Source organism: Cricetulus griseus (assembly GCF_003668045.3).
Source record: "Cricetulus griseus strain 17A/GY chromosome 1 unlocalized genomic scaffold, alternate assembly CriGri-PICRH-1.0 chr1_0, whole genome shotgun sequence".
NCBI lineage: Eukaryota > Metazoa > Chordata > Mammalia > Rodentia > Cricetidae > Cricetulus > Cricetulus griseus.
The window spans coordinates 188,722,694-188,747,298 of NW_023276806.1; the positions used below are offsets into that span (position 1 = coordinate 188,722,694).

Here is a 24,605-nt window from a genome sequence, read left to right on the forward strand (position 1 = left end):
CACAAGCCGGGCGCTGCCCGCACCTTCTGTCACACTTCCCCGGGCTCCGCGACGGGCTCCGCGAAGGGCTCCGCGACGGGCTCGCGCCGTCCTTGAAGCATCCGAGCACACCTGGCCGGAGCTGGCAGCCACGCCCCTGGGGGCGTGTCCCAGAGGCCTCACCAATCAGCGCCTCCGGGGGGCGGGCCGCGGGCGCCCGGCGGAGCCCCGCCGTTCCCAGCCCCGAGCGCTCTGAGACGGCGAGAGACGCGGCGCGGGACGGAGCGGGGCGCTCGGGCTCCACAACCTGCCTCCCTCCCCTCCCTCCCTCCCTCCCTCCCGCCCTCCGCCGTCTTCTCCGTCTCAGCCGGACCGGAACTATGTGATCCCGGAAGTTCCGGGGCCATTGCTGTGTGGGATAAACAGTAATGGCGGAGGCTGCGGCTCCCGGAACAACAGCCACAACATCAGGAGCAGGAGCGGCAGCGGCGGCGGTGGCAGCGGCCTCCCTCACCCCGATCCCCACAGTCGCTGCCCTAGCTCCGGGGGTGGGCGGAGGGGGCGGCGGCAGCGACGGCAGCGGCGGCGGCTGGACGAAACAGGTCACCTGCAGGTAGGACGTTGCGTGGCGCGCGGCGCGGCGAGCGGGCGGGCGAGCGGGCGGGGGCTGCGGGGCGAGCGGGAGGCGGAGGCGGAGGCTGCGTCGCGGGGTCCCTGCCGCCCGCTCGTCCGCCCGCCCGCTCGCCCGGGTAGCATCGCCGCGTCAGCCCCCGCGGGATCGCTGCGGGCTCGCACTGCGGGGCTCGCCCCGCGGGGCCGTCCCGCCGCCCGCCTCCCCTCCGGGGCGTGCTGTGAGGACCGGCGTCCCCGCCCCCGGCTTGTGCCGCAGCCGACAGGTGCGGGGTGCGGCGCGAGCTCGCCGCTGCGAGCCGGGCTCCAACGACCCCTCCGGGCGCCCAGGGCTCCTCCGAGGGTCCCGGCGAGCTCGGCCGGCCCCGGGGTCGGCGCCCGGCCATCCGTTTGTAACGTCTTTTCTGCTGCCGGCGCCACGCACCCCCGCCCCGCCGGGAGCAGCCGCCGCTTTGTATTCCTTTGTATATGGTCGGGCGGCTGGCGGTTCCGAGCTTTGTCTCCCGAACCGAGCGTTCGGAGCCGGCGTTGGCCTCGCTCGCCCACGGGTTGTTGTTGCTTTTTTTTTTTTTAATATGAACTGCCATCATTATTACCCTCCCTTTGAGCGGCGAGCTCTTTGCGAGAAAGGGAGATCCTAGGAGAGAGAGACAGAGGTTTGATTCTGGTTTGGTAAGCGAGTCGAAATGAATCGGAAAAAACAAAATGATCAGGTGGCGGTTATGCAGTAGGCATGTAAGAAAAAAAATTTTTTTTCCCCAGCTATAAATATCGTAGGGTATCTGTTGCTTTCACGATTGAGGAGAGGGTGCTTTATTGCGACATTCTGGCTGTGTATCCCCGGTTGACCTATATATGGATAGTTTTGACTGCCCTAGGATTTTCGGCAGTCCCTTTGCCTGGTCCTCTTCCCTGGTGCGGGGATTGCAGGCGTTTGATGACACCACACCCGACTATATTGATTTAGCCATCAGGGGAGACTGTAAGCTTTTCTACTGGTTTAAAAAAAACAAAAACAAAAAACCAAATCCAAAGGAAAACCCAGTTTTCACCCGACAAGGACAGTTTATACGCAAATGGAAAGGCTGTTCCTAATGAAGAACAACCATCCTTTCGGTCTTTCCTGTAACACATTTCATAACGTCAGGTTAAAGCTTTCCCCTCGGTCTTTATTTGTTGAGATTGTACTAGAACTGCAGTGTAGATGAGGCTGGCCTTGAACTTCCATCTTCCAGCCTCTGGTCTCATAGTGCTGGCTTAACCAGTGTTACCACCCGGGTTGAAATGAAATTTAAATTCCTTGATTTGCTTTCTTTCATCTACCATCTCCACCTAGTCTAGTTCTGAATACCCCTTACCAAATAACATTATCATCACTGGTTTCTTTATCATCCTGTCAAATGACTGCAATAGACCCCAGTTTACATTTCTATGCAGAGTTCTGTTTCAACATTTTCTCTTAAAAAAAAAAAAAAAGCGTGTGTATGATATGTCTGTGGTGGCTGTCCCTCGGGCCACAGAGCACCTGTGGAGGTCAGCGGGGACAGTTTTAGTACCTTTCACTTTCATATGGGTTCCAGGAACGACTGTTATCAGCAAGAACGTGCTGCCCCCACTCCTTCTTTATTCTTTTGAGGAGTGTGTGTGATGCAGAAGCTAATGTGCCCCGAATGGCCAGGGACTGCTTGACCTTCGGATTCTCCTCCAGGGTTGAGAGTGCTTACAGGCTTGGCTTCCCTGCTTCCTCACCAGACTGTCCCTTTAGCCTGCATTTAGGGTCTAATTATGATTTAAAGTTTTTCGACTTTAAAATTTAATTTTTTTATTTTTTGAAGCAGTCTGTGTAACCCTGACTGTCCTGGAACTTAGTCTGACTCTAACACAGATTCTAATTGCCTGTGCCTCCTTGGTGCTGAGATTAAAGGCTTTCACCCCTATGCCCAGTTTTGGGTGTTTTTAAAAAAGGTGGGTCTTAGCCTGGCGGTGGCGGCACACACACGCATGCACTCTCTTTTAGTTCCAGCACTCGGGGAGGGAGGCAAAGGCAGGTAGATCTCTGAGTTCCAGGCCAGCCTGGTCTACAAAACTACACAGAGAAACCCTGTCTCAACCGCCCTCGATCCCCCCCCCCAAGAAAAGGGGGCTCTTCCTTAGCACAGGATGACCTTGAACTCCCTAAACTGCCGGGGCTGACCTTGATTTTGGTTTTTTGTGTGTGTGTGTGGGGGGTGTTTTTTAAGACAGGGTTTTTTTTCAGTGAAACAGTCCTGGCTGTCATGGAACTCACTCTGTAGACCAGGTTGACCTTGAACTCAGGAGATCCACCTGCCTCTGCCACCCGAGTGCTGGGATTAAGGGTATGAGCCACCATCGCCTGCAATTTTTGGTGTTTTTTTTTTTTTGTTTTTTTTTTTTTTTTTTTTTTTTTTTGAGACAAGGCTTTTCTGTCTATCCCTGGTGTTCTGGAACCAGGCTGCCTTTGCCTCTGGAGTAACAGCAATGACCTTGTTTTTTTTTTTTTGGTTTTTTTTTTTTTTTTTTTTTTTGGTTTTTTGAGACAGGGTTTCTCTGTGTAGCTTTGGAGCCTATCCTGGCAGTCCCTCTGGCGATCAGGCTGGCCTTGAACTCACAGAGATCTTGCCTGCCTCTGCCTCCCGAGTGCTGGGATTAAAGGCCTGCACCACCAACACCAGGCAATGACCTTGATTTTAGGTGCTGGGTTACAAGCATGGGCCAAGCCCAGCTCCCTAAGGCTCATTGAATTAATGGAGTTTTCTGGGTGTTCCTGGAGCATTTGGTTGTGAACACTACATTTATGTCTAAAGACATCTTTGGAGGCTGAGAAAGTAAAAGACCTTCCTGCTGAGGCACGAGGCTCTGAGTTCTGATTCCCAGCACCATTGTAAGTAAAAGCCCTCACTGTGAACTCCAGGTTTAGTGAAAGGCCCTCCAGGAGGAAAACAGCTGGCTTTCTCCCCTTGTCTTGCAAATAAATAAACAAAGTTTTCTTTGAGTATGGTGCCTGGGGGAGGCTAAGACAGAAGAATGTTGAATTCTAGACTAGTTTGGAAAACACAGCGATTTATGTATCAGCCCTAGATACACAGGGAAGTTGAATCTCAAAAAAATTACATGCATGAAGTTTAAGTTTACTTCACGATGGTTTCTCTGTATCTCTAGCTGTCCTAGAACTTACTCGGTAGACCAGGCTGGCCTTAAGCTCATAGAGATCTGTCTGCCTGCACCACCAGCACCGGCCAGCTGAGGTAAACTTTTTGAGGAAACAATATGAAAAGCTTTAAAAGGATACAGGTTTAGGATCAGCAAGATGTCTTAGTTTAGGTAGCAAGAGTGTTTATTGTGATTCCCCAGGAGCCATAAGATGGAAGGAAATGTCTTACAACCTCCACACATGCACTGTGGCACATGCCAACATGTATGTGTAGACAATAAAAGCAGGAAACAAGCTGAAGTCTCCAATGGTGGCCCACACCTATAATTGTGTTTGGGACGTGAAGGTAATTCAGGGTCTCACTACATAGCACTGGCTGGCCTTGAACTCACAGAGATGGATCCTCCTGCCTCTGTCTTCTGAGGACTAGTATCAAACAAGTGTCCTCTCCATAGCTTTTGCTTAGATTAGTCATCTGAAAATGTGTAGTCTCTTATGGTGGCAAGAAGAGCCAGCCCTTCCTGGTTGAACTCAGTTCTCAAGGCTAGTCAGTAGTCTGAGGCAGGATTACATCTTGACCAGACCAGCCTAATTGAAACCACAGGTTATTGGATATGCCTTAGGGGTAAATGCTTGACATTGTTTTCTGTTCTAGTTGCCAACATGATCTCTCTTCCTCCTTGATCAGAGGAATAGCAACTGTGAAATCTTTGTTCTAAATATTGAGCTTTGAGAGAATCAGAGTTGTTTTATCATACCTACCCTGCATAACTAGTAAATGCTCCAATTGATGTTGATACAATTAACTCTTATATGACTTTAACAATATTCTGCCTTGATTAAAAAAGAAAAGTGCACTGGGGCTGGAGAGATGGCTCAGTGGTTAAGAGCAGTTTTCCTTGCTGTTCTTACAGAGGATCCAGGTCTGCTTTTCAGCACCTACCGGGTGGTTAGCAACCCTCTTGTAACTCCAGGTCCAGAGGATCTGACGCCCTCTTCTGGTCTCTGTGGGTAATGCAGGCATACAATGCAGATATTGATCTACATGCAGGCAAAACACACACACACATAAAAAATAAAAATAATTTTTTAAAGATTTATTTGTTATGTACACAGTGTTCTGCCTGCATGTGTGCCTACTTTATAGAAGAAGGCACCATATCTCATTACAGATGGTTATGAGCCACCATGTATTTGCCAGTGTGCACTGTGAGTTTACTACAGAGATAGACCTTATTGTAAATATTTTGAGTGTGTTTGATAGCTACACCTGTTTCTGAGAGAATGTTTAGTATGTGTGTGGGGTGTCTGCTTATGAGTGCTAGTGCCCTTGTGAGCTGCTTCAAGTGAGTGCTGGGAACCAGACTGTAACATCCTTTGTGCTCTTGACCAATGAGCCCACACCACTCTAAGGAAGATTATTTTCTATGCTTAGCCATATTCTTCTTTAAAGTTACTTGCTTAGATAAGAATGTTGTTTTTGTTTCTTAAGATTTATTTGACAGACAGATGTGAGTTCTAGGCCAGCCTGGTCTACAGATCAAGTTCCAGGACAGGCTACAAAAGCTACACAGAGAAATCCTGTTTCAAAAAAAACAAAAGGGGGGGATTTCTTTATGCACTTTATGTATGAGTGTTTTGTCTGCATGTACATCTACATACCACAGGGGGGCCTTGGATCCAATTGGACTGTAGTTATAAGTTGGTTGTGATCCACCATGTGAGTGCTAAGAAGTGAACTTAGAACCTCTGAAAGAGCAACTAGTGCTTTTAACCCATGAGCCATCTCTCCAGCCTCTTACTTTTTAAATTTTTAAAAGGATTATTTACTTTTAAATGTGTGTGAGTGTTTGCCTGAATATGTGTATCTGTACGGTGTGCATGCCTGGCAGCCACTGAAACCAAAAGAGCACTTAAGAGCCATTGAAACTGGAGTTACAGTTGGTTGTAAGTCACCATGGGTGCAAAAAGGCAGCAAGTCTTCTTAACCACTGAGCAAACTCTCCAGCCCATGGATGTTCTCTTTGTTCTGAGACAGGAATCTTACTGTGTAGCTCTGGCTGGCCTGGAACTCTCCCCCTATTTAGTCCAGGTTTGCCTCTGATTCACAGATCTGCCTGCCTCTGACTCCCAGTGTTGGGATTAAAGGTGAAGACCTCCTTCCCCAGCTCAGGGTTCACTTTTTCATCAGCTACTATTAGTGCTCCTGAAATTCTCCTAGGGTTGTGTTTGTGCTGCCTGAGAAACAAATACCTTTGTGAGAAACTGTGTTATGCTGCCACCAACAGGCTGGCTTTCCTCTTTATTAGAGCGATGCTGCCAAATCAGTCAGTTAATGTTTATTTATTGACTTTGAGACAGTCTCTCACTATATAGCCTTGGCTGACCTGGAAGTCAATGCATAGACCTATTTTGTGTGTCCATGTGACTGTGGTGACCCATGGAAGCCAGAGGCACCAGTGCCCTTGGAGCTGGAGTTTACAGGCAGCTGTGCACCACCTGGGGTGGGTGTTGTAAATCAAAATCATGTCCTTTGCAAGAGCACTACAGGTTCTTAGCCACTGAGCCATCTCTGTAGCCTCCAAGGTGTAAATTATTTTTATTTCATTATTTTCTGTGTTTAGCCTGAATATATGTATGTCTGTGCCACTTGTGTGCCCAATGACCATGGAAACTGGAAGAGGTTGTCAGAACAGTTGTGAGCCACCATGTAGGTGCTTGAAATCAAACCTGAGGCCTCTGGGAAGTGGAGCCATCCCTCTTCACCCCAGCTCCCAAACTGTAAATTTTAACCTAGATGCTTCTAAAATAATAGACCAGTCTTCTGGCAGTTGAAACAACACAAAGATTCTAAGTGTTTCTTCTCCATCAAATGCTGGTTTGTTTGTCTGTTTTTTGAGGCAAAGTCTCCAAAGGTAGCTCCCTTAGATCCCCCTGTCCACTCCCAAATACCTGGATTAAAGTCACGTGACCAAATCTGGCTTTGCTTTTTGTTTTGTTTTACTTTGTTTGAGACTGGCTTTAAACTCCAGATCATAAGAGTTGATTTTGTTTTGTTTGTTTGTTTTTGAGACAGCCCTGGCTGTCCTGAAACTCACTCTAGACCAGGCTGGCCTAGAACTCACAGAGATCACAGCCTCCGGGATATGGGAGGATTAAAGGTGTGCGCCTTTTTTTTTGTTCTCCAATTTTAATCTTTTTGCCTCTACCACCTGAGAGGTGGAATCACAGTCACACACCGTCATGCCTGTTTCATGTAGTGCTGCCAGGACTACTTGTATGCTAGGCAAGCATTCTACTAATTGAGCTTCATCCCAGCCCCAAGTTTTGTTTTTTTTTTTTTCCCAACAAAAAATGTGGTTAAACGACTTTGGGATCACAATATACCTTTAAAACAGGGATTCTAGAAGTCCCTTACCCAACTGCCACGTTGCTCCTATTAACTATTTTTTCTTTCTTTTTTTTTTTCTTTTCTTTTTTTTGGAGGGATGGGTCTTTCTGTGTAGTTCTGGCTGGCCTAGAACTCACTATGTAGGCCTGGCTGACCCCAAACTCGACAGAGATCTGCCCTCTTCTGCCTTCTTAGCTGGCTGGGATTAAAGGGGTGTGTGTGTACGTACGTACGTACACGTACTCGGGTGCATGCACGCCTTATTTGCCAGTCACAGTGGTGGGTTTTTTTTTTTTCCCCCTCTTGGGTAGGCTGTAGGGGGGAGTCTGGGCCTCACTATGTATGCTAGGCCAGTCCTGAACTCACTAATCCCCTGGAGGCCAAAGAGCCTCCAGATTATTTATGACGGAGTAGGAGCCACACCTGCTTTTGAGTTTGTTTATCTTAAAAAAATAATTACTGTAGGCTCTTACTACATTAGTCCTGGTTGACCAAGTATAAGCTGGCCTAGAACTCAGAGTGTACGTGCCTTTCCCTCCTTAGTGCCAGGAATAAAAGCTTGCACCAACAGGCCCCATCTTTCTCCTTTTTGAGATGGAATATTTATTGCAGTGTTTAAGTAATCCTCTTAACTCAGCCCTCCAAATATCTGGGGTTGCAGAAGTAACCCTACCACTGTCAAATATTTAGGGTTTTTTTCTCATTAAGTATTTTTTGTTGAGTAATGGATTTTACACACACACACACACAGATGATTTTGTAAAAATTATCCTGCCAAGGCACATTTAACTTGTTTCCTGATGTTGATTTACTATGTATAGTACTTGGGTGTCTCATATATGGGGGTGGGGTACTGTAGGGAATACAAGGAAAAATTGATTATGATGTTTCCCTAGTAGGGATTTAAAGTCTCATCTGAAATGCATGGTATGTAACTATACACATCATAGCCAGGTGTGGCAATGCACACATTTAATCCCAGCTTTCAAGATGCCAAAGCAGGCATCCTGAATCTCTGGATACATAGAGGGGGGAAAAAGTGTCGGGAGGTGTGGGGGGGTGAGGGGTGGGGATGGAGAGATGACTTAGTGGTTTAGGGTACTTGGTCTTGCAGAGGAACTGGTTCATTCTTTTTTCTCTCCTGGAAATTGAACTCAGAGCTTCATATGCAGTCAAGCACCTTACAATTCAGCTATATTCCCAGCCATTTGTTTTTGGTTTTTAGGATTTCTTTTAAACATTTATTTATTATATATACAATGATCTGTCTGCATGCATGCTTGCACACCAGAACAGGGCACTGATCTCATTACAGATGGTTATGAGCCACCATATGGTTGCTGGGAATTGAACTCAGGACCTCTGGAAGGACAGCGAGTGCTCTTACCCTCTGAGCCATCTTCTCAGCCCGGTTTTTAGGATTTATTTTAATTGTCGGTTTTCAGGTATGTACACATGAGCCATCTGACTTGGGTGCTAAGAACCGAACTTAGGTCTTCTGCAAGAGTAGTGTGTAGTACTATATGCTCTTTTTTTTTTTTTTTTTTTTTTTTTTTTTTTTTTTTTCGAGACAGGGTTTCTCTGTGGCTTTGGAGGCTGTCCTGGAACTAGCTCTTGTAGACCAGGCTAGTCTTGAACTCACAGAGATCCACCTGCCTCTGCCTCCCAAGTGCTGGGATTAAAGGCGTGCGCCACCACCGCCCAGCAAACTATATGCTCTTAACAGCTGAGTCTCATGTAGCCCAGCCTGGCCCTACACTATAGGTACCCAAGACTTGGAACTTCTTCTGCCTCTGCCTGCCCTAGTGTTGGGATTGCACAGTGTACACCAGCATGCCCAGTTTTAGACTGTGTTGAGGATCATACTAGACCTTGAGCCCAGAACTTTGTACGCTAAACAATCTGCTGGCTGGGGTACATCAACAGACTTTAAAAAAAAAACTGCATAATTACACTTGTGTGTTTGTGTCTGTGTGTCGGTCAGAGGGCAGTTTACAAGAGTCAGGTTCCCTTGTGTCCATCCCTGGTATCAAACTGAGGCCATCAGTCTTGGCACCAAGTTATCTTTTCCATCCTGTTCTGGTTTTTGAGACTATCTCCTCATATACTCAGGCTCCTCCTCCCCCGTGCTGGGAGGCTTGTACCACCACAGTGGGGGAGAAATTTTTGGAAGTACATTGCCTTTTCTTGTTTGCCTTTTGTCTGTTACATGTTGCACCATCTCATAATGTCTCAGATTTACAAAAAAGGGATTTCACTGTGTGGGCTATTTATAATTCCTTTTTGAGTTCTGGCTGAACTGAAACTCACTAATCTAGACCAGGCTGGCCTTGAATTCACAGAGATGCATCCAGCTGCCTCAGCTGGAATTAAAGACATGCTTCACTTCACCTGGTTCTATAATCCTGGTTATGGTCAGTATTACGGAGAATGTTAGTGTCACTCAGAAAAGTCAGGCATGTAATCACATAAAACTAAACACTCAGGTGAGCTGTGACACACAGCAATCTTCCAGCTTCAGCCTCATGGGGTTTCAATATGAGCCAGCACATCCAGCTTTGCTTCTAACCTCATTATAGATAATTTTAATAAATAGGTTTTTAAAAAGAGGCTCTACAGAGTTTAGGTCCTTAAAAGCTTGTAGAAAATAGCACTGTAGTTGCCTAAGGTTACACCTAAGTTAGTGAGGTTAGACCTCATACAGTTGAAACGAGGTTAGTAATGTGTGTGTGATTTTACTAACTGCTAAGTTCTTTTTTTGTTTGTTTTGTTTTTCAAGAGAGTTTCTCTGTCCCTGGCTGTCCTGAAACTCTCTGTAGACCAGGTTTGCCTTGAACTCGCAGAGATCCATCTGCTTCTGCCTCCCAAGTGCTGGGATTAAAGATATGAGCCACCACTTTCTGGCCCTACTGAGTTCTTATGCTTTGTTATAGCCTGCAATTCTAGGTGGAGGATCTTGGTAATTGAAATGGTTTCCAAGAAGATGTGGGATGCTTTTTCTTCTGTTATCTTCTGCATTTGTAGGGAATCTGTATAGACTCGGACACATTTGAATCCTAGGCAGCTTTTTGCTTTGTTGTGGGGGATCACAAGCCTTACACTTGCTAAGCTCACGCAATTCTTCCACTGGGCTACATTTTTTTTTTTTTGGTTTTTCGAGACAGGGTTTCTCTGGTGTGGCTTTGGAGCATATCCTGGCACTCGCTCTGGAGACCAGGCTGGCCTGAAATCACAGAGATCCACCTGCCTCTGCCTCCCGAGTGCTGGGACTAAAGGCGTGCGCCACCAACGCCCGGCCCACTGGGCTACATTTAGCTAGTTCTTCTGTATACCATATAGCAGTCAATTCAGTGGGGTGTGGAATGTGTTGAACTGTCTCCATTGCTGTTCTCCCCATGCTCTCCTCATAGCTGTGGCTCAGAGTATAGCAGAGTCCTCTTCGAGACCAACCATATTTACACCCAAGAAATAGTTACTATCTTCTGGCTTGCCAAAAAGTGACTTTTATTGTCCTGCTCAGAGATCAGGGGATGGGACAATGGGCTCTGGCCAGTTATGTGCAGCTGAAGGAAGCGTCTACAAATACCCCTTACTGCTTCTTCATCTACAGTGCAGCACTAGGTACTAGGGAGTGTTGGTAGTGTCTTAGCTCACATGTTAGCAAATGCTCAGGTGATGGTGCTGCTGTTTGTTGGTGTCTAGAAACTGCTAATCATGCTTGCCTGTAATCCCTTAAAGTTGCTGGCCTAATTTAGCTTGTTTTAATATGTGGTTTTAGAGAATTAAAATTTGTTTCCTCGGCAAAGTCAAATATAAACGGTAGCCCAACACTTTCTAGTCTGTGTGGTTTCTTTATCTTTGATGTGCTTTGCAGATAATCATGGGTACAAGCTGAAGTTAATGGAAAATACGAAGCTACCCCTCTAGAACTGTAAAATGAGGACAGTGGGTCAGAGTTGACCTTCAGTGAATAAGATAAATGTTTAAAATCTTTACGTTGTGGGAGCTGGGGAGACAGATAAGTCTGTGATAGAGTGCTTGTATGTATGAGACCCTAATTTATCTCCCCCCACCCCACATCAAAGGATCCCTTTCAGGGCAGGAATCTTGATCCCTATACTAGCCACAGGGCCTAGACTGACTTCATGTGTTTGTTTGATAGTTGTGAACATGCTAGGGGAATGTGGTGGTGATGAATTCTTTGAGAGTTGGCTTTAGTTTTCTAATCTAAGTTTTTTGGTTGTCTTACAGATATTTTATGCATGGGGTTTGTAAGGAAGGAGATAACTGTCGATACTCCCATGACCTCTCTGACAGTCCATATGGTGTCGTGTGCAAGTATTTTCAAAGAGGGTACTGTGTTTATGGAGACCGCTGCAGGTAAGGATTTGTTTACAAACTGTCTTTTGTTCAAGGGTGGGTTGAGGAGGAAATGAAAATAAAACATAATTCTAGTAGCTTTGTATGTATAATTCTAGTAGCATTATACATAGTATTCTAAGAGTGTTTATGCTCTGAAAAGTACTTACTGGACCAGCTGTGGTGACACATGCCTATAACCAGATACTGGAGACTGGAGTTGAGGATAGCAAGTTTGAGGGTATAGCTTAGTGGTCGTGTACTTGCCTAGTGTACTTAGTGTGCTTAGTGGACTTGCCTAGCATGGCAGAGTTCTGGGCTCACCCCCCAGGTACTGTCAAGAAGAGGAATATTTCCTAGGAATATTAGTACACTGCTAAAACTGTGTCACATGTGACACAGTCATTTGTGATGTGGCTCTTGGCAGAGACTTTGGTCCCTTACTAGTGGCTCTTTCTCTAGGGCTGTTGCCATGTCCTTAGCATTGAAGAAAGCTGCCAATCTAATCTCTAAGGACATGGCAGCCAAACTTTTACACATAACTGTATCACATGTTAAAGTATGTTTGGAATATGGTGGTTAAGTTTATTTGCAAAATCTAGCCCCCCCCCAAGACAGGGTTTCCCTGTGGCCTTGGAGGCTATCCTGGAACTAGCTCTTATAGACCAGTCTGGTCTCGAACTCACAGAGATCCGCCTGCCTCTGCCTTCTCAGTGCTGGGATTAAAGGTGTGTGCCACCACTGCCCGGCGGTGGTTAAGCTTATTAATGTTTGTAGAACAGAGTCTTCAGACTTAACTTCTTTAAGTGTGGTGAAGATGAATTTGTATGTGTTGGTCTATGCCTATTAATGCCAAGATTTAAAAAGCTAAGACAGAAGGATTGGCATGGCCAGCCTGGACTATAGTGCAATAAACAAAAAACCTCAAAAACACGAACATTAAAATAAAGCACAGGCAGATGTCTTGTGAGTCTGAGGCTAGCCTGGTCTACATAGTATGTGTCCAGGCTAACCAGGACTATATAGTGAGACCCTGTCTCAAAAAATGGGAGGAAAAAAAGCAGAGATTGGTGTGAAGTTTGTAGACTGGGTTAGTTTTGTGTAGTTATCCTCTACTAGTGTGAATTATGAGTGAGATGGGCCTTGGGCATTTAGAGTGGCACATGAATCCCTCACCCACTCCTTCCTTTTAAATTCTGGGGATGAAACCCAGGGCCACATCATTCATAAACTCACTCGTTTGCCTAAAACTATTTAACAGCCTAAGCTCAGGAAACAACATAAGCTTAGGTAGGAGTACTCTAGAATACCCGGAATACCTCTCAAGTATTTGCAGGCCAACAGGGGTTTGTTACTAAGCAGTCTCTGCCATTAGGCATGGTATTGCTGTCATAATCCTGGCACCTGATTTGTTAGCAGTAGTGGTATGTTGAAATTGAATAAAGCATATCTTTCCAAATTAATAACTCAATGCTTAAGACAGTAAGCATTTATTGTCATCTCTGGAGGTTCTAGTCCAGAGATTTTAGGGGACAAAGTGACTCCAGCCATGTTGAAGGGAAGAGGTATTGGGTGGGGAAGAGTCTTGGATATGCTTGAAACCACCACACTAGGATAAGACTGGTAGCCAGTGCCACAGCCACATACAAATGGATGGATGGATGGAAGATACATCATACATACATACATACATACATACATACATACATACATACATATCATACCATGTAAGATTTGTCTATCACAGCCCCAGGCAAAAGATGAGTGGATAGACAGATGGATAGAAAGATAGACGGATGGATAGGTGGGTTGGGTAGGTAAAAAGAAACCACTATGCTGGGTAAGACTTGTAGTCAGTATCACAGCCATAGATAGATAGATAGATAGATAGATAGATAGATAGATAGATAGATAAATAGATGCAGGCAGGCAGGCAGGCAGGCAGGCAGGCAGATACACACACACACTATTAGATTCAAATGCTTAGAAGTTATCCTTACCTGAATTTATTTGTAAGGATCTGGATTTGTAAGGATCAGGTAAGCCCCCCCCCCCATAACTAACTATTAGGGGTCAGACATGGATCCCTTGATATCTGAGCCTTTTGTGGTTTCAGAGCTTAAAGGAGGAGGTGTTGTCAGGGTAGCATCCTTTGGGGCGAAAGAACAGTTCTTTGCAGGACAGTTTCTTTTGGTGTTATAGGCAAGGCTCATTGTAGGAAAGTTAGTTCCAGTCAGTGGAGAGTTATGGCCCACAGTGACTTGGGGAAGCTGAGAGCTGTGGAGAGTAGACCATGGGACAGAGTGAGGGAACTGTGTGCATACGGTGATGTACTCATGTGGAGATCAGAGGACAACTTAGGAACTTAAATTCTCCTCCATCACATGTATGGGTCCCAGGAACTGAACTCAGGTCATCAGGCATGGTGGCAGGTTACCTTTATCCACTGAGCCATCTTGCCAGTCCCCATTGAAGTTCTTTATATAGGAAGTTATACTATATTGATACTGAATATGAAAGAAAGCATGATACTTAGCTGTTTTCTCAGCATTATTTCATCACTTAATACACTAAAAGAATCAGCAATTTGTGACATCCTATTATATAATTTAGTAGCTGTAATAAACAGAGTCTCTTGTTGGTGGCTCATGATTCTAGTAGACATGAGTGTACAGTTTTTGGTGACTCAGGCTTTCTTATGCAATACCAGATGTAGATGATAGATAAACTAGTGGATATAGCAGTCTTCCAGCTGCAACTTTATCTTGGGTGACAATTTTAATTTTATGCAGCTTACGTTGTGTTAAGTGATATGTCTTGAGCTGGGCATAGTGGTGCACACCTTTAACCACAGAGGTAGAGCCATGTGAGTAGATGTCTTGAATTCTAGGCAAGCCTGGCATAAAAGCAAATTCCAGGACAGATGGCGCTACACAGAAAACCCTGTCTTGAAAAACCAAAACAAAACCAAAAAAAAAAAAAAGGGAAGGGGGAAAAGAAAAAAGGAAAGAAAAGAAAAAGATGTGTCTTTTAAAGCCATTTTAAAATGTCAAAGCCAGCTACATGTAGTGGCACACATGACTACAACTTTAATTCTGTACAACTTATATTGTATTAAGGGATGTCTTGAGCTAGGTAAAGTGGTGCAGACCTTTAATCTTAGCATTCTGGAGGCAGAGGCAGGTGAATAGATCTCTTCAAGTTTGAGGCCAGCCTGGTCTACCCGGTGAGTTCCAGGGCAGCCAGAGCTATATAATGAGATGCTGAAAAAACCCAAACCAAATTCAAACAAAATATCATGCATACAGATATTCTGCATGCATGCCAGAAGAGGGCACCAGATCTCATTACAAGTGGTTGTGAGCTACCATGTGGTTGCTGGGAATTGAATTCACATCGTCTGGGAGAGCAGACAGTGCTCTTAACCTCTGAGCTATCTCTCCAGCCCCAGATTTTTGGTTTTGCTTATTTGGATTTTCCTTTTTTTTTTTTTTTTTTTTTTTTTTAAGATCTCCAAAGTGGTGGCAGAGGCACTTGCTACTAATATCGTGCTTAACTGGTATCCATTTCAGAACAGTCTCCTTTCTTACAGAGACCTTAACTTCATTCATGCTGATTTGACACAGTTCCTAGTACTTGGTAGGTGTTTACTACCAGGTAATGAGAAAACAGGTTAATTGCTTGAACATATTTACCTTTTTTTGTTGTTTTTTTTGTTTGTTTGTTTGTTTGTTTGTTTTGGTTTCTTTTAGTCTGCCTTGAGGTTGGGTGCATGGTAGGAAGTAGAACTCAATTAGAAGTCATGGTAGTCCAATTGACTTCAAATTGCAATAATCCTCCTGCCATGACCATGTGCTAGTATCATGCAGGCACACCTTATTAAATATTGTTTTGAGGGGCTAGAGAGATGGTTCAGTGGTTAAGAGTGTTGGTTGTTCTTCCAGGGGTCCTGAGTTCAAGTCCTAGCAGTCACATAGCAGCTCAAAACTGTAACTCCAGTTCCAGAGGATCCAACACCCTCACATAAACATACACATGCTAAACAGCAATATACATGAATAAAAATAAATCATTTAAGAAATTTGTTTTGAGCCTGGTGGTGGTGTTGTACACCTTTAATCCCACCCCTGGGAGGTAGAGACAGGTAGAACTCTTGAGTTCGAGGCTAGCCTGGTCTACAAAGTAAGTTCTAGGACAAGCTCCAAAGTTACACAGAGAAACACTGTCATTGGAGGCAGTATTTCAGGAAGTTTCAGAGGCTGGCCTCAAACATGGACTGCTCTTGCCTCAGTCTCCCAGACAGCTGACATTGCAAGTATGTGCCATCATCCCAGTTGTACTTAAGTTTGTAAAGTTTGCTAAGTCTTGGTCTCATGCCTTGATGAGCAGTATGACATCACAGTAAGGCTTTCTAGACACACCATCCTGAGCTTCATCCACTCCTGACTTAAGTTAGACATCCGGCCGACAGCTTAGCTCAGTACTGGCCTAGATGCACAAGGCCATGGTTCAGTCCACAGCACTACGGGGTTGAAAGAGACAAGGCCAGGTATGTTGACATGCTTGTTGTCCCATAGTTTGAGAGGCTATGGCAGGAGGATCCATGCATTCAAGACCACATGAGGTACATAATGATCATGAGGCTAGCCTGGGTTACATAACCAAACCATCTCTGAAAGTTGTCTGGGACTGGAGAGATGGCTCAGCAGTTAAGAGCACTGGCTCTTGGAGATTACCTGAGTTTGGATCCCAGCTCCCACATCAGAGAGCTCACAACTGCTTGTTACCTCTGGCCTAGGGATCAAAGTGCCTCTTGTAGCCCTTCTGGACACCCACACCCACCACACAGACATACATAAACAAGAATAAATCTTGACAAGTTTTCAGGTGCCTCACAGTCATGTTCACACTGATAATTGAGTCCAGGGACTCTATGTAGCTGGACAGTAACTGCTTACTTTTGTGTGTGTGTGTGTGTGTGTCAGATATGAACACAGCAAGCCACTGAAACAGGAAGAAGTGACTGCTACAGATCTGAGTGCAAAACCATCCCTCGCTGCTTCCTCAAGTCTCTCTTCGGGAGTTGGATCACTTGCTGAAATGAATCCAGGCGAAGCTGAGTCAAGAACCCCAAACTTTGCAACTGTAGGAGCAGGTTCAGAGGATTGGGTGAATGCCATTGAGTTTGTACCTGGGCAGCCCTACTGTGGCCGTAGTAAGTATTGTGAGGACCCTGTAAAGTGCAATCAAAGGGCTAAGTGACAGGCCACAGTGAACTCAGTTTCAGTTTTCCTGTTTCCAGTTTTTGAGTTTAACCTACTGTTAATACTTTAGATCGGGTTATCCAAGACTTAGAGATGAAGTAAAAGAAAATTTTTGAACTCCAATAAAATGAATTCATGTTTAAAAACTGAAGTGTCTCCGAATGCTGTCCCCCGCCTGCTCCTGGTGGTGCTGGGATCAAACCCTGGCTTTGCACATGCTAGACAAATGCTTTACCATTAAGCTAACACTCAGCCCACCACCAGTCGTGTTTTGGTTTGGTTTTTTTGACACAGGGTCTCTGTTAGTTCAGATTCCTCAAGTGGTGGAGGATGACCTTGAACTCCTGATTCTCCTGGTTGATTGATCCACCCCACTAACCAATACTTACTAATATTACATCTCAATTAAATTCACAAGCAGAACTGGGCTTGGTGCCACACACCTGTAATACCAGTTTTGGAGACGCTGAGGTGGGAGGATTGCTGAGTTCAAGGCCAGCCTGGGTTATTCAGATCCTTACCAAAAACAGAGCTGGAGAGTGGGGTGCACACCTGTAACCCCATCACTGGATACTCTGAGGTAGGCAGATAGCATGTACTCAGCCAGACTGGACTATATAACCCTGTCTCAAAAAACCAAGGGGAAAAGGAAGTGAAAATGTATTTAGTAGGCTGACTTTAGGTTTCATTGAAGTGTTTGTTGTCTGTTACCTTATAGTTCATATTTGTGCCTTAAGTATTTGGACCTTTACTACCATCTTAAACATTTTCAGCTGCCCCTTCCTGCACTGAAGTACCCCCGCAGGGCTCAGTGACCAAGGAAGAGTCAGAGAAGGAGCCAGCTGTGGCGCAGACAAAGAAGCAGCTCTGCCCCTATGCTGCAGTGGGAGAGTGTCGCTATGGGGAAAACTGTGTGTATCTCCACGGAGACTCCTGTGACATGTGTGGCCTGCAGGTCCTGCACCCAATGGATGCTGCCCAGAGGTCACAACACATCAAAGTAAGTGCTTAAAGAGGCTTCTACCGAGTGCGGATGTGTTTCCCCCAGGGTTTTTTAGAGTGTTTTGTCCAAGTCCTGCTTCCAACCGCGCACGTGCAGAGTCATGTCCCTGTGTAATCCCAGCATTGTGGAGGCCACAGGCAAGAGAGTCTGAAGAGTGTGGCTGTAGTAATACAGTTCCTAAAGAGTTCTGTTTCAGAACCTCAGACTGGGTTTTAAAGAGGTGTGGTTTTGTTGATTTTGTTTCGTTTTTTCTTTATCCTTTTTTACTAACAATTTTTCTGAGGTTAATATTTTTATAATTCTGTTGATATGCATATTTCACTGCTTTTTAATATATTCATAACATTCTCCAGTTATTACCCCAATCCTAAAGTCATTTTCATCCCCAAGGAAACCCGCTACCCACTTAGTCGTCAGTCTCTGTTCTACTTTTCCTTGCTCTTCCTGGCGAGGATGTGTCTACTTTGTTTCTCTAGGTGTTTCATCAATTCTAGATGATTTATGTAGCCAGATCTTTCAGTATATATGACCTTCAGTGACTGGTTCCTCTCATTTAGCATGATGTTTTCAGGGCTTTCCTTGTTGGAGGGTGTGTCAGTACTTCACTTTCTGGTTGCATGCTGGTTGTGTGGCTGTTACACATTTGTTTTATGTGGCATGTTTACATGTGGGTATGTTTCCACGAAGGCTGGAGGTTAAACATTGCGTGTCTTTTTCTGTTGTTCTCTACCTTAATGTTTTAGTTTTTTTGAGACAGTAGCTTTGGAGTCTATCCTCTCTGCAAGACCAGGCTGGCCTCAAACTCAGAAATCCGCCTGCCTCTGGCTCCATGTGCTGGGATTAAAGGCGTGCGCCACCACCGCCTGGCTGTATTCTACCTTACTCTTGAGGCAAGGTCTCTCACTCAGTCTAGAGTTTACCAGTTGGATTGCCTGCCTATCCATCTCCATGGCTCAGGGCTGGCATGACAAATGGCTTTCAGTTGCATGCTGAGAGTCCAAACTTAGGTGCTTGTATGATGAGCAGTTTGCTGACTGAGTAATCCTCCCAATCCCAATACTGAGTTTTTCTATTAATTACTTGATAGATATTTGGATTATTTCCATGTTTTGGTACAAATATTTCGTTTTGTTTTTTTTTTTTTGTTTTTTTTTTACTTTTTTAGTGGGTGTGACTACTATATGAACATTTCTGTTTTGTGAACGTGTCTTTATTTTAAATATTCTTTAAAAATTGTTTTCATGTTTACTCATTGTGAGGAGCGTTGTATGTCACAGTACATATGTGTAGAGTCAAAGGCCAACTTGGATGATGGCTCTCTTCTTCCATCATGTGGAGCTCAGGGGTGGAGCTCATCTTGTCAGGCCTGGCAGTGGGTGCTGACCTACTAAGCCATATATATCAGGCTGGCCTGGCTGTGGTCATCCTTTGGAAGTATAATAATCAGTGGTCAGCTAATAATTCTGCTTAGCACTTCTGAATATCTGACTGGCTTTGTGTAGCGCTGTCCTGTTTATATTGCCAGTGACAAAGCATGAAGATTTATTTATCCATGGTTTTCTGTGTGTGTCTCTTCACCACAAATGTGCAGTGCCGACAGAGGCCAGAAGAAGGCGTCAGATCTCCTGGAACAGGAGTTATGGAGCTCAATTGCCTCATGGTTTTGGAGAATTGAACCAGGTCCTTTGAAGGAGCACCCAGTACCCTTAAAATGCCATCTCTCCAGCCTTTCGTGTGTGCTCACACATGCCACAGCCCTCTGTAGAAGGAAGTCGGGACAGTTGGTTCTGAGGAACTGTTTCCCCCACCTCTTCATGTATGGGTTGCTAGGCTGTGTGGTCAGTGTCCTTTGATAATAGCATCATTCATACAGTTTCAAGAGTGGATGGGGATGGGTAAAGAAAATAGAACTCAAGACTATTACTCAGCAGTAAAATAAACAAACAGGTAACCTTGAAAATACAGTAAGCCAATGAAGCTAATCTCATAGCCGCAGAATTGACAGACCACAGAATAATGGTTGCCCACGAGTAACTGTTAGGGTTATGGGGTTATGAAGAATAATGAGAACATTCTTATAGTAACAGGTGGCTTAGCCTTCTTGAAAGCATCTGAGTTAATTCCTAGCACCTATATCTTGTGACTTACAGCCATCTGTAACTCCAGTCCAGGGAGATCCAACTCCTGGCCTCTATTAGCACCTGCATACACCACACACACTCAGCACACATACTTTAAAAAAACCAAACCTTAAATTTTAAATGTTAATTGTTGTACTTCTCTGAAAGCACCAGAGATTATTTAATTGCATATGTTAAATGGGTGAATTGTGTGGTGTGTAGATTTTTTCAGTAAAGTTGCCTTCCTGTTCTGTGTGTGTTTAATTTTAATTTTTAAGGACAGTCCCTCTTGGTATTGCCCTTGCTGACCTGGATGGAGCTCATTGCATAGATGAGGTTGGCAGCACCTCAGATTTGTGGGATTCTTCTTGCTTCTGCCTCCGCCTGCCTCTGCCTCCCAAGTGCTGGGACTAATGGCATGCACCACCACCACCGCCTGGCCATCTTATTTGTTCTTGTTGTTTGCTTTTGGTTTTGAGTCAGAGTCTCTCTACATAGCCCTGGCTGTCCTGGAACTTGTAATGTAGACCAGGCTGTTGTCAAACTCAGAGATCTGCCTGCCTCTGCCTCATAGCAAATGGATTAAAGGTGTGTGCCACCATACCTGACTATTTTTATTTTTTTGGAGACGAGGTTTCATGTAGCATGGGGTTAGCCTATAGAACTCTTGCCCCTTCTGCTTCCACCTCCCAAGTGTTCAGTATCTTGAAATGAAGGTTTTATTTCTTGTTTTTCTATTATTCGTCCAGTAACTGAAACATTAACGAGGTTGGTAGGCTCTTTGATGGAGAGACGTGTGGTTGAGAGCTCCACAAGTCTGGAGTACAGGGAATTGGATAACTTCTTCAGATCCTGGAAGTTGAGCCCTCACAGTGACTATAGTGATGTGAGGCAACTCCATTGGCTGCCTGGCCCTGCGCTTGCTGACAATGCCTTCTAGGTCAGACTGGAGACCGTCTCCATCTCAGGACTGCAGCAGCCTGACTGTGCCTCTTGTCTCTCCCTTCTAGTCTTGCATCGAGGCCCATGAGAAGGACATGGAGCTCTCTTTTGCTGTGCAGCGTAGCAAGGACATGGTATGTGGGATCTGCATGGAGGTGGTCTATGAGAAAGCCAACCCCAGCGAGCGCCGCTTTGGGATCCTGTCCAACTGCAACCACACCTACTGTCTCAAGTGTATCCGCAAATGGAGAAGTGCTAAGCAATTTGAGAGCAAGATCATAAAGTGAGACTCCTCCCCAATCTTCGTTTGTGCTTTCTATTTTCGGGAAGAATTTAGTATCTTGTGCCAACTTCCAACCAGAAGGACCACATTTAAATGCATGTATTTTATCATGAACCTGGGTGTTCTAATTGGGATTCCTTCTTTGTACTTCAGCTAGTTGCTAGGTTAGTCCATCTTGTCTATTTTATTTGAATGAGGAAACCCTGTGTATCAGTTAGTAGACTCTTCGTGCTTTTGGAGGAGATTGTGTTTAATGGATGAGATAGTTTAGGCTTCGTGAACAAACTTAACTAGCTCTGAATGTATATTTCCTGGCGTTTTACATTTTCCACTTTCCTATTTCATCCAATAAGCTAGCCAATAATCACCATCCTTTAAAAACTGTTCTCATAACTGAACAAAAGACACACAATCCAAACAGAGCAAAGTTACAAGAAATAAATTTATTTAAATGAAAGGAGTCTGTGTGAAATGTCTTCTTTTGTTTTTTTTTGTTTTTTTTTTTTAACTCAAGTTTTGTTTTTGTTTTTTGAACTGGCTAGCCATTGAGTTGATTTATGAAGGAGTTTTGTCTTCCCTCCAAAGAAAGGATCAGTTGTGACTTTATGGAACCCCTTTCTGAAAATGCCCACGTGCTTGTCAGTTAATCTAAGTCTGGAAGTGACACACCAGGGTGTGTCATGAAGTGCAGGCCTAGAGAGGGACTGTGCATTGCAGCCTGTTCCTTGTTTCCCAGGTCCTGCCCCGAATGCCGGATCACATCTAACTTTGTCATTCCCAGTGAGTACTGGGTGGAGGAGAAGGAAGAGAAGCAGAGACTCATTCAGAAATACAAGGAGGCCATGAGGTATGAGCAGCCTGGCCCACCCGGACAGCAGCGCTGCGCTGTGTACTCCACCTCCTTCCCACCCTTCCTGACTCCCCAGGGTGGTTTCTCTTGCCACCCCATTACTGCTTGCCCAGTTTGTCTCTTGCTTTGAACTTTGAACACAGTCCTTTTACAAGGCAGTCTCTACTCTAGCCTGTAGAGGGATTCTAGCTCATTCCAGGTCTTAAGAGTTAGTTGCCTGATGAAGACCTGTGTATTGGGATTCTAACAGATTATCACTCCCGGTCTTAGTGCTGGAAAACAGTGTACATGTAAGCAGAGATGCTTCGTGTTTAGAGCAGGCACGCGTTTCTAAGGACACATGTTTGGGGGGCTGTGTACAGACATCTTGGCTCTGCCCCTGTTTAAAGAAAAGTCAGGCCTGAAATCCACTGTGAATAAGGGTTGCGGTATTTTCCTTTCCAGCAACAAGGCGTGCAGGTATTTTGATGAAGGACGTGGGAGCTGCCCATTTGGAGGGAACTGTTTTTACAAGCATGCGTACCCTGATGGCCGTAGAGAGGAGCCACAGAGACAGAAAGTGGGAGCATCAAGCAGATACCGGGTAACTCTCGATGTTTTCTCAAAGGAGGGGAAATACCTATCTATCACACTGTCAGTGGAGCCGTGCACATGCTGGGGTAGGGGAAGAATGAATGATACTCAGGTCTGGGAGGGAGGCCAGAGTAAAGGAGTCACACCTCAGGAAACCGGGAGGGGAAGGAAAGGAAGCTGCTCAGAGCCCTAGCCAACCATGCTGGCTGCAAATAGCCAGAGGGGAGGCATTGGTAAGGTGGACTAACTGAGAAGTCTGGTTCGCCCGCCATGCCCTCTGGGCCACACGGTTGCCTTATAAGCCACAGGATAGAAGACACTGCTGGACAGTGCCACCCCTATCATGGCCTTGTTTCTTACAGGCCCAACGAAGGAGCCACTTCTGGGAGCTCATTGAGGAGAGAGAGAACAACCCCTTTGACAACGACGAAGAGGAGGTTGTCACCTTTGAGCTGGGCGAGATGTTGCTTATGCTTTTGGCTGCAGGTGGGGACGACGAGCTGACAGACTCTGAGGACGAGTGGGACTTGTTTCACGATGAGCTGGAGGACTTTTATGACTTGGATCTATAGCAGCTTGCGTGGCGTGTGAACTGGTCTGCGGAGCCTCAGACAGTAGCTGTCCCCTGTGCTGTGTGGCAGTGCGTGGCTCTCATAGGCAGGCCTCTCAAACTCCAGGTGCTGTTGTGATCACTACTACCCAGGGCCTGCTCCTCTATCCCTCACCTTTCCCCAAGAGTGTGTTGTTTTCTCTGTTTCAAAAAGTTACAAAATAAATCTTAAAGTTAGTTTTTTTGTAACATGAATTTAACTGTCAGACAGTGTAGGTTTGTTGCGCCATCTGTTTTCAGCCAGGTTGTGTTCATGGACTTTGCACACTCGTTTTTTTGGAGACCCCAAGTTCAAAGGAAAAAGCACTGAGTGTGCTTTGGGGTCCAAGGATAGGGGTAATTGGGGAAAAAAGGGACCTAAGTTGGCAAGTCGCTCTCTGTGCTAGATGTAAGAGGGCTCCTTGAGGCTCCTGTGAGATCTGCACCTTTAGGATTTTCTATCTGTCCCCTACCCTGTGACCCCGTCACATGTGCTTGTCCTGCGGTGTGGACTCTTGTTTAACTGCACGCAAGGAATACTACTGAGTGACCAGAGCCAGGTGCAAATGTGTTGAGGGAGGTTGATGTGAGGAAATGTAAACCTCATGGAGGATGCAGTGGCGTTCCCTCAGTGCAGAGTTGGCAGGTAATTCCTGAGGAGCCATGGACTTGGTGGTAGAGCGTGAGCGAGCACATGAGCAGCTTCCCATCTGTGCATAGGTGCAGTATTCTTAGCCTTAGTGGGCAGACACGGATTAGTGGTTTCAGCCGTGTGTGGCAGGTAGATCATAAAGGGCCAAGCAGTGTGTCCGTAGTTGTTAACATAGCAGTGCTAGTTAGCTGTCAGTCTGTCTGTATGCTAGAGAAAAGGGATCAGCCATAGAGGTTAAATGACCTGCTTGTCCCTTATCAGTACAAGCTGGGTCTTGAACATACATTGTTTTGAATGTTTTATGGTCTAGCCTTTTCAGTTGAGGCACTTTTTGGACAAACCTTTGTCCTCGTTTGAGGGGACCTATTACGGAGGTTCTGTGTTTGGTTCTGTGTTTGTTTTGTGGGTGTCTGCCTCATTCCATCACTGAGCTTTGAAAGTAGACAGATGGATTCCAAACTGAGGTGTGGATTGTACTAGAGGAGTCATTTGCAGTAGCCATAGACCCCTTTCCCACTACAGAAAGGGGAGGGCAAAGCCACCCACAAGACAAGCAAAAGTTAAGTTGCTACAATTCCTTGATAGGAATTTCACCTTTGCATTTTGTTGCTCTGTTTCCGGAAATAACTTGAGATGCTCGGATTTGTCCCTCTGCCTTGCTTCCCTGGAACCCACCCATTCTTTCACTTAAGAAAAACAAGTCATCGTTGCAGAGGTCTCTGTATTTTGCAGCTGCCCTTTTGTAAGAAGCACTTTTCCCAAATAAAACAATTTAAAAACAAGTTGGTGTTTGTTTGT

General features: G+C 45.3%; 1 protein-coding gene across 1 annotated transcript; it reads left to right on the forward strand.

Annotated features, from left to right (window-relative positions):
* Positions 1 to 291: 291 nt before the first annotated feature.
* Mkrn1 (makorin ring finger protein 1) lies at positions 292 to 24,589 on the forward strand. The gene is made up of 8 exons (XM_027391520.2): positions 292 to 592; positions 11,424 to 11,552; positions 16,517 to 16,746; positions 17,569 to 17,795; positions 20,929 to 21,143; positions 21,880 to 21,990; positions 22,438 to 22,576; positions 22,929 to 24,589. The coding sequence occupies exons 1-8, from the start codon at positions 408 to 410 to the stop codon at positions 23,136 to 23,138; spliced, it is 1,446 nt and encodes a 481-aa protein (XP_027247321.1). The 5' UTR covers positions 292 to 407; the 3' UTR covers positions 23,139 to 24,589.
* Positions 24,590 to 24,605: the final 16 nt, after the last annotated feature.

What these genes read in the sequence shown, in the direction of transcription:
- Mkrn1 (XM_027391520.2), top strand. Translation starts at nt 408, where the DNA reads ATGGCGGAGGCTGCGGCTCCCGGAACAACAGCCACAACATCAGGAGCA. An exon ending in AGAGGTCACAACACATCAAA is followed by an intron (nt 17,796 to 20,928) that starts GTAAGTGCTTAA and finishes TCTCCCTTCTAG; the next exon opens with TCTTGCATCGAGGCCCATGA. An exon ending in AAATACAAGGAGGCCATGAG is followed by an intron (nt 21,991 to 22,437) that starts GTATGAGCAGCC and finishes TTTCCTTTCCAG; the next exon opens with CAACAAGGCGTGCAGGTATT.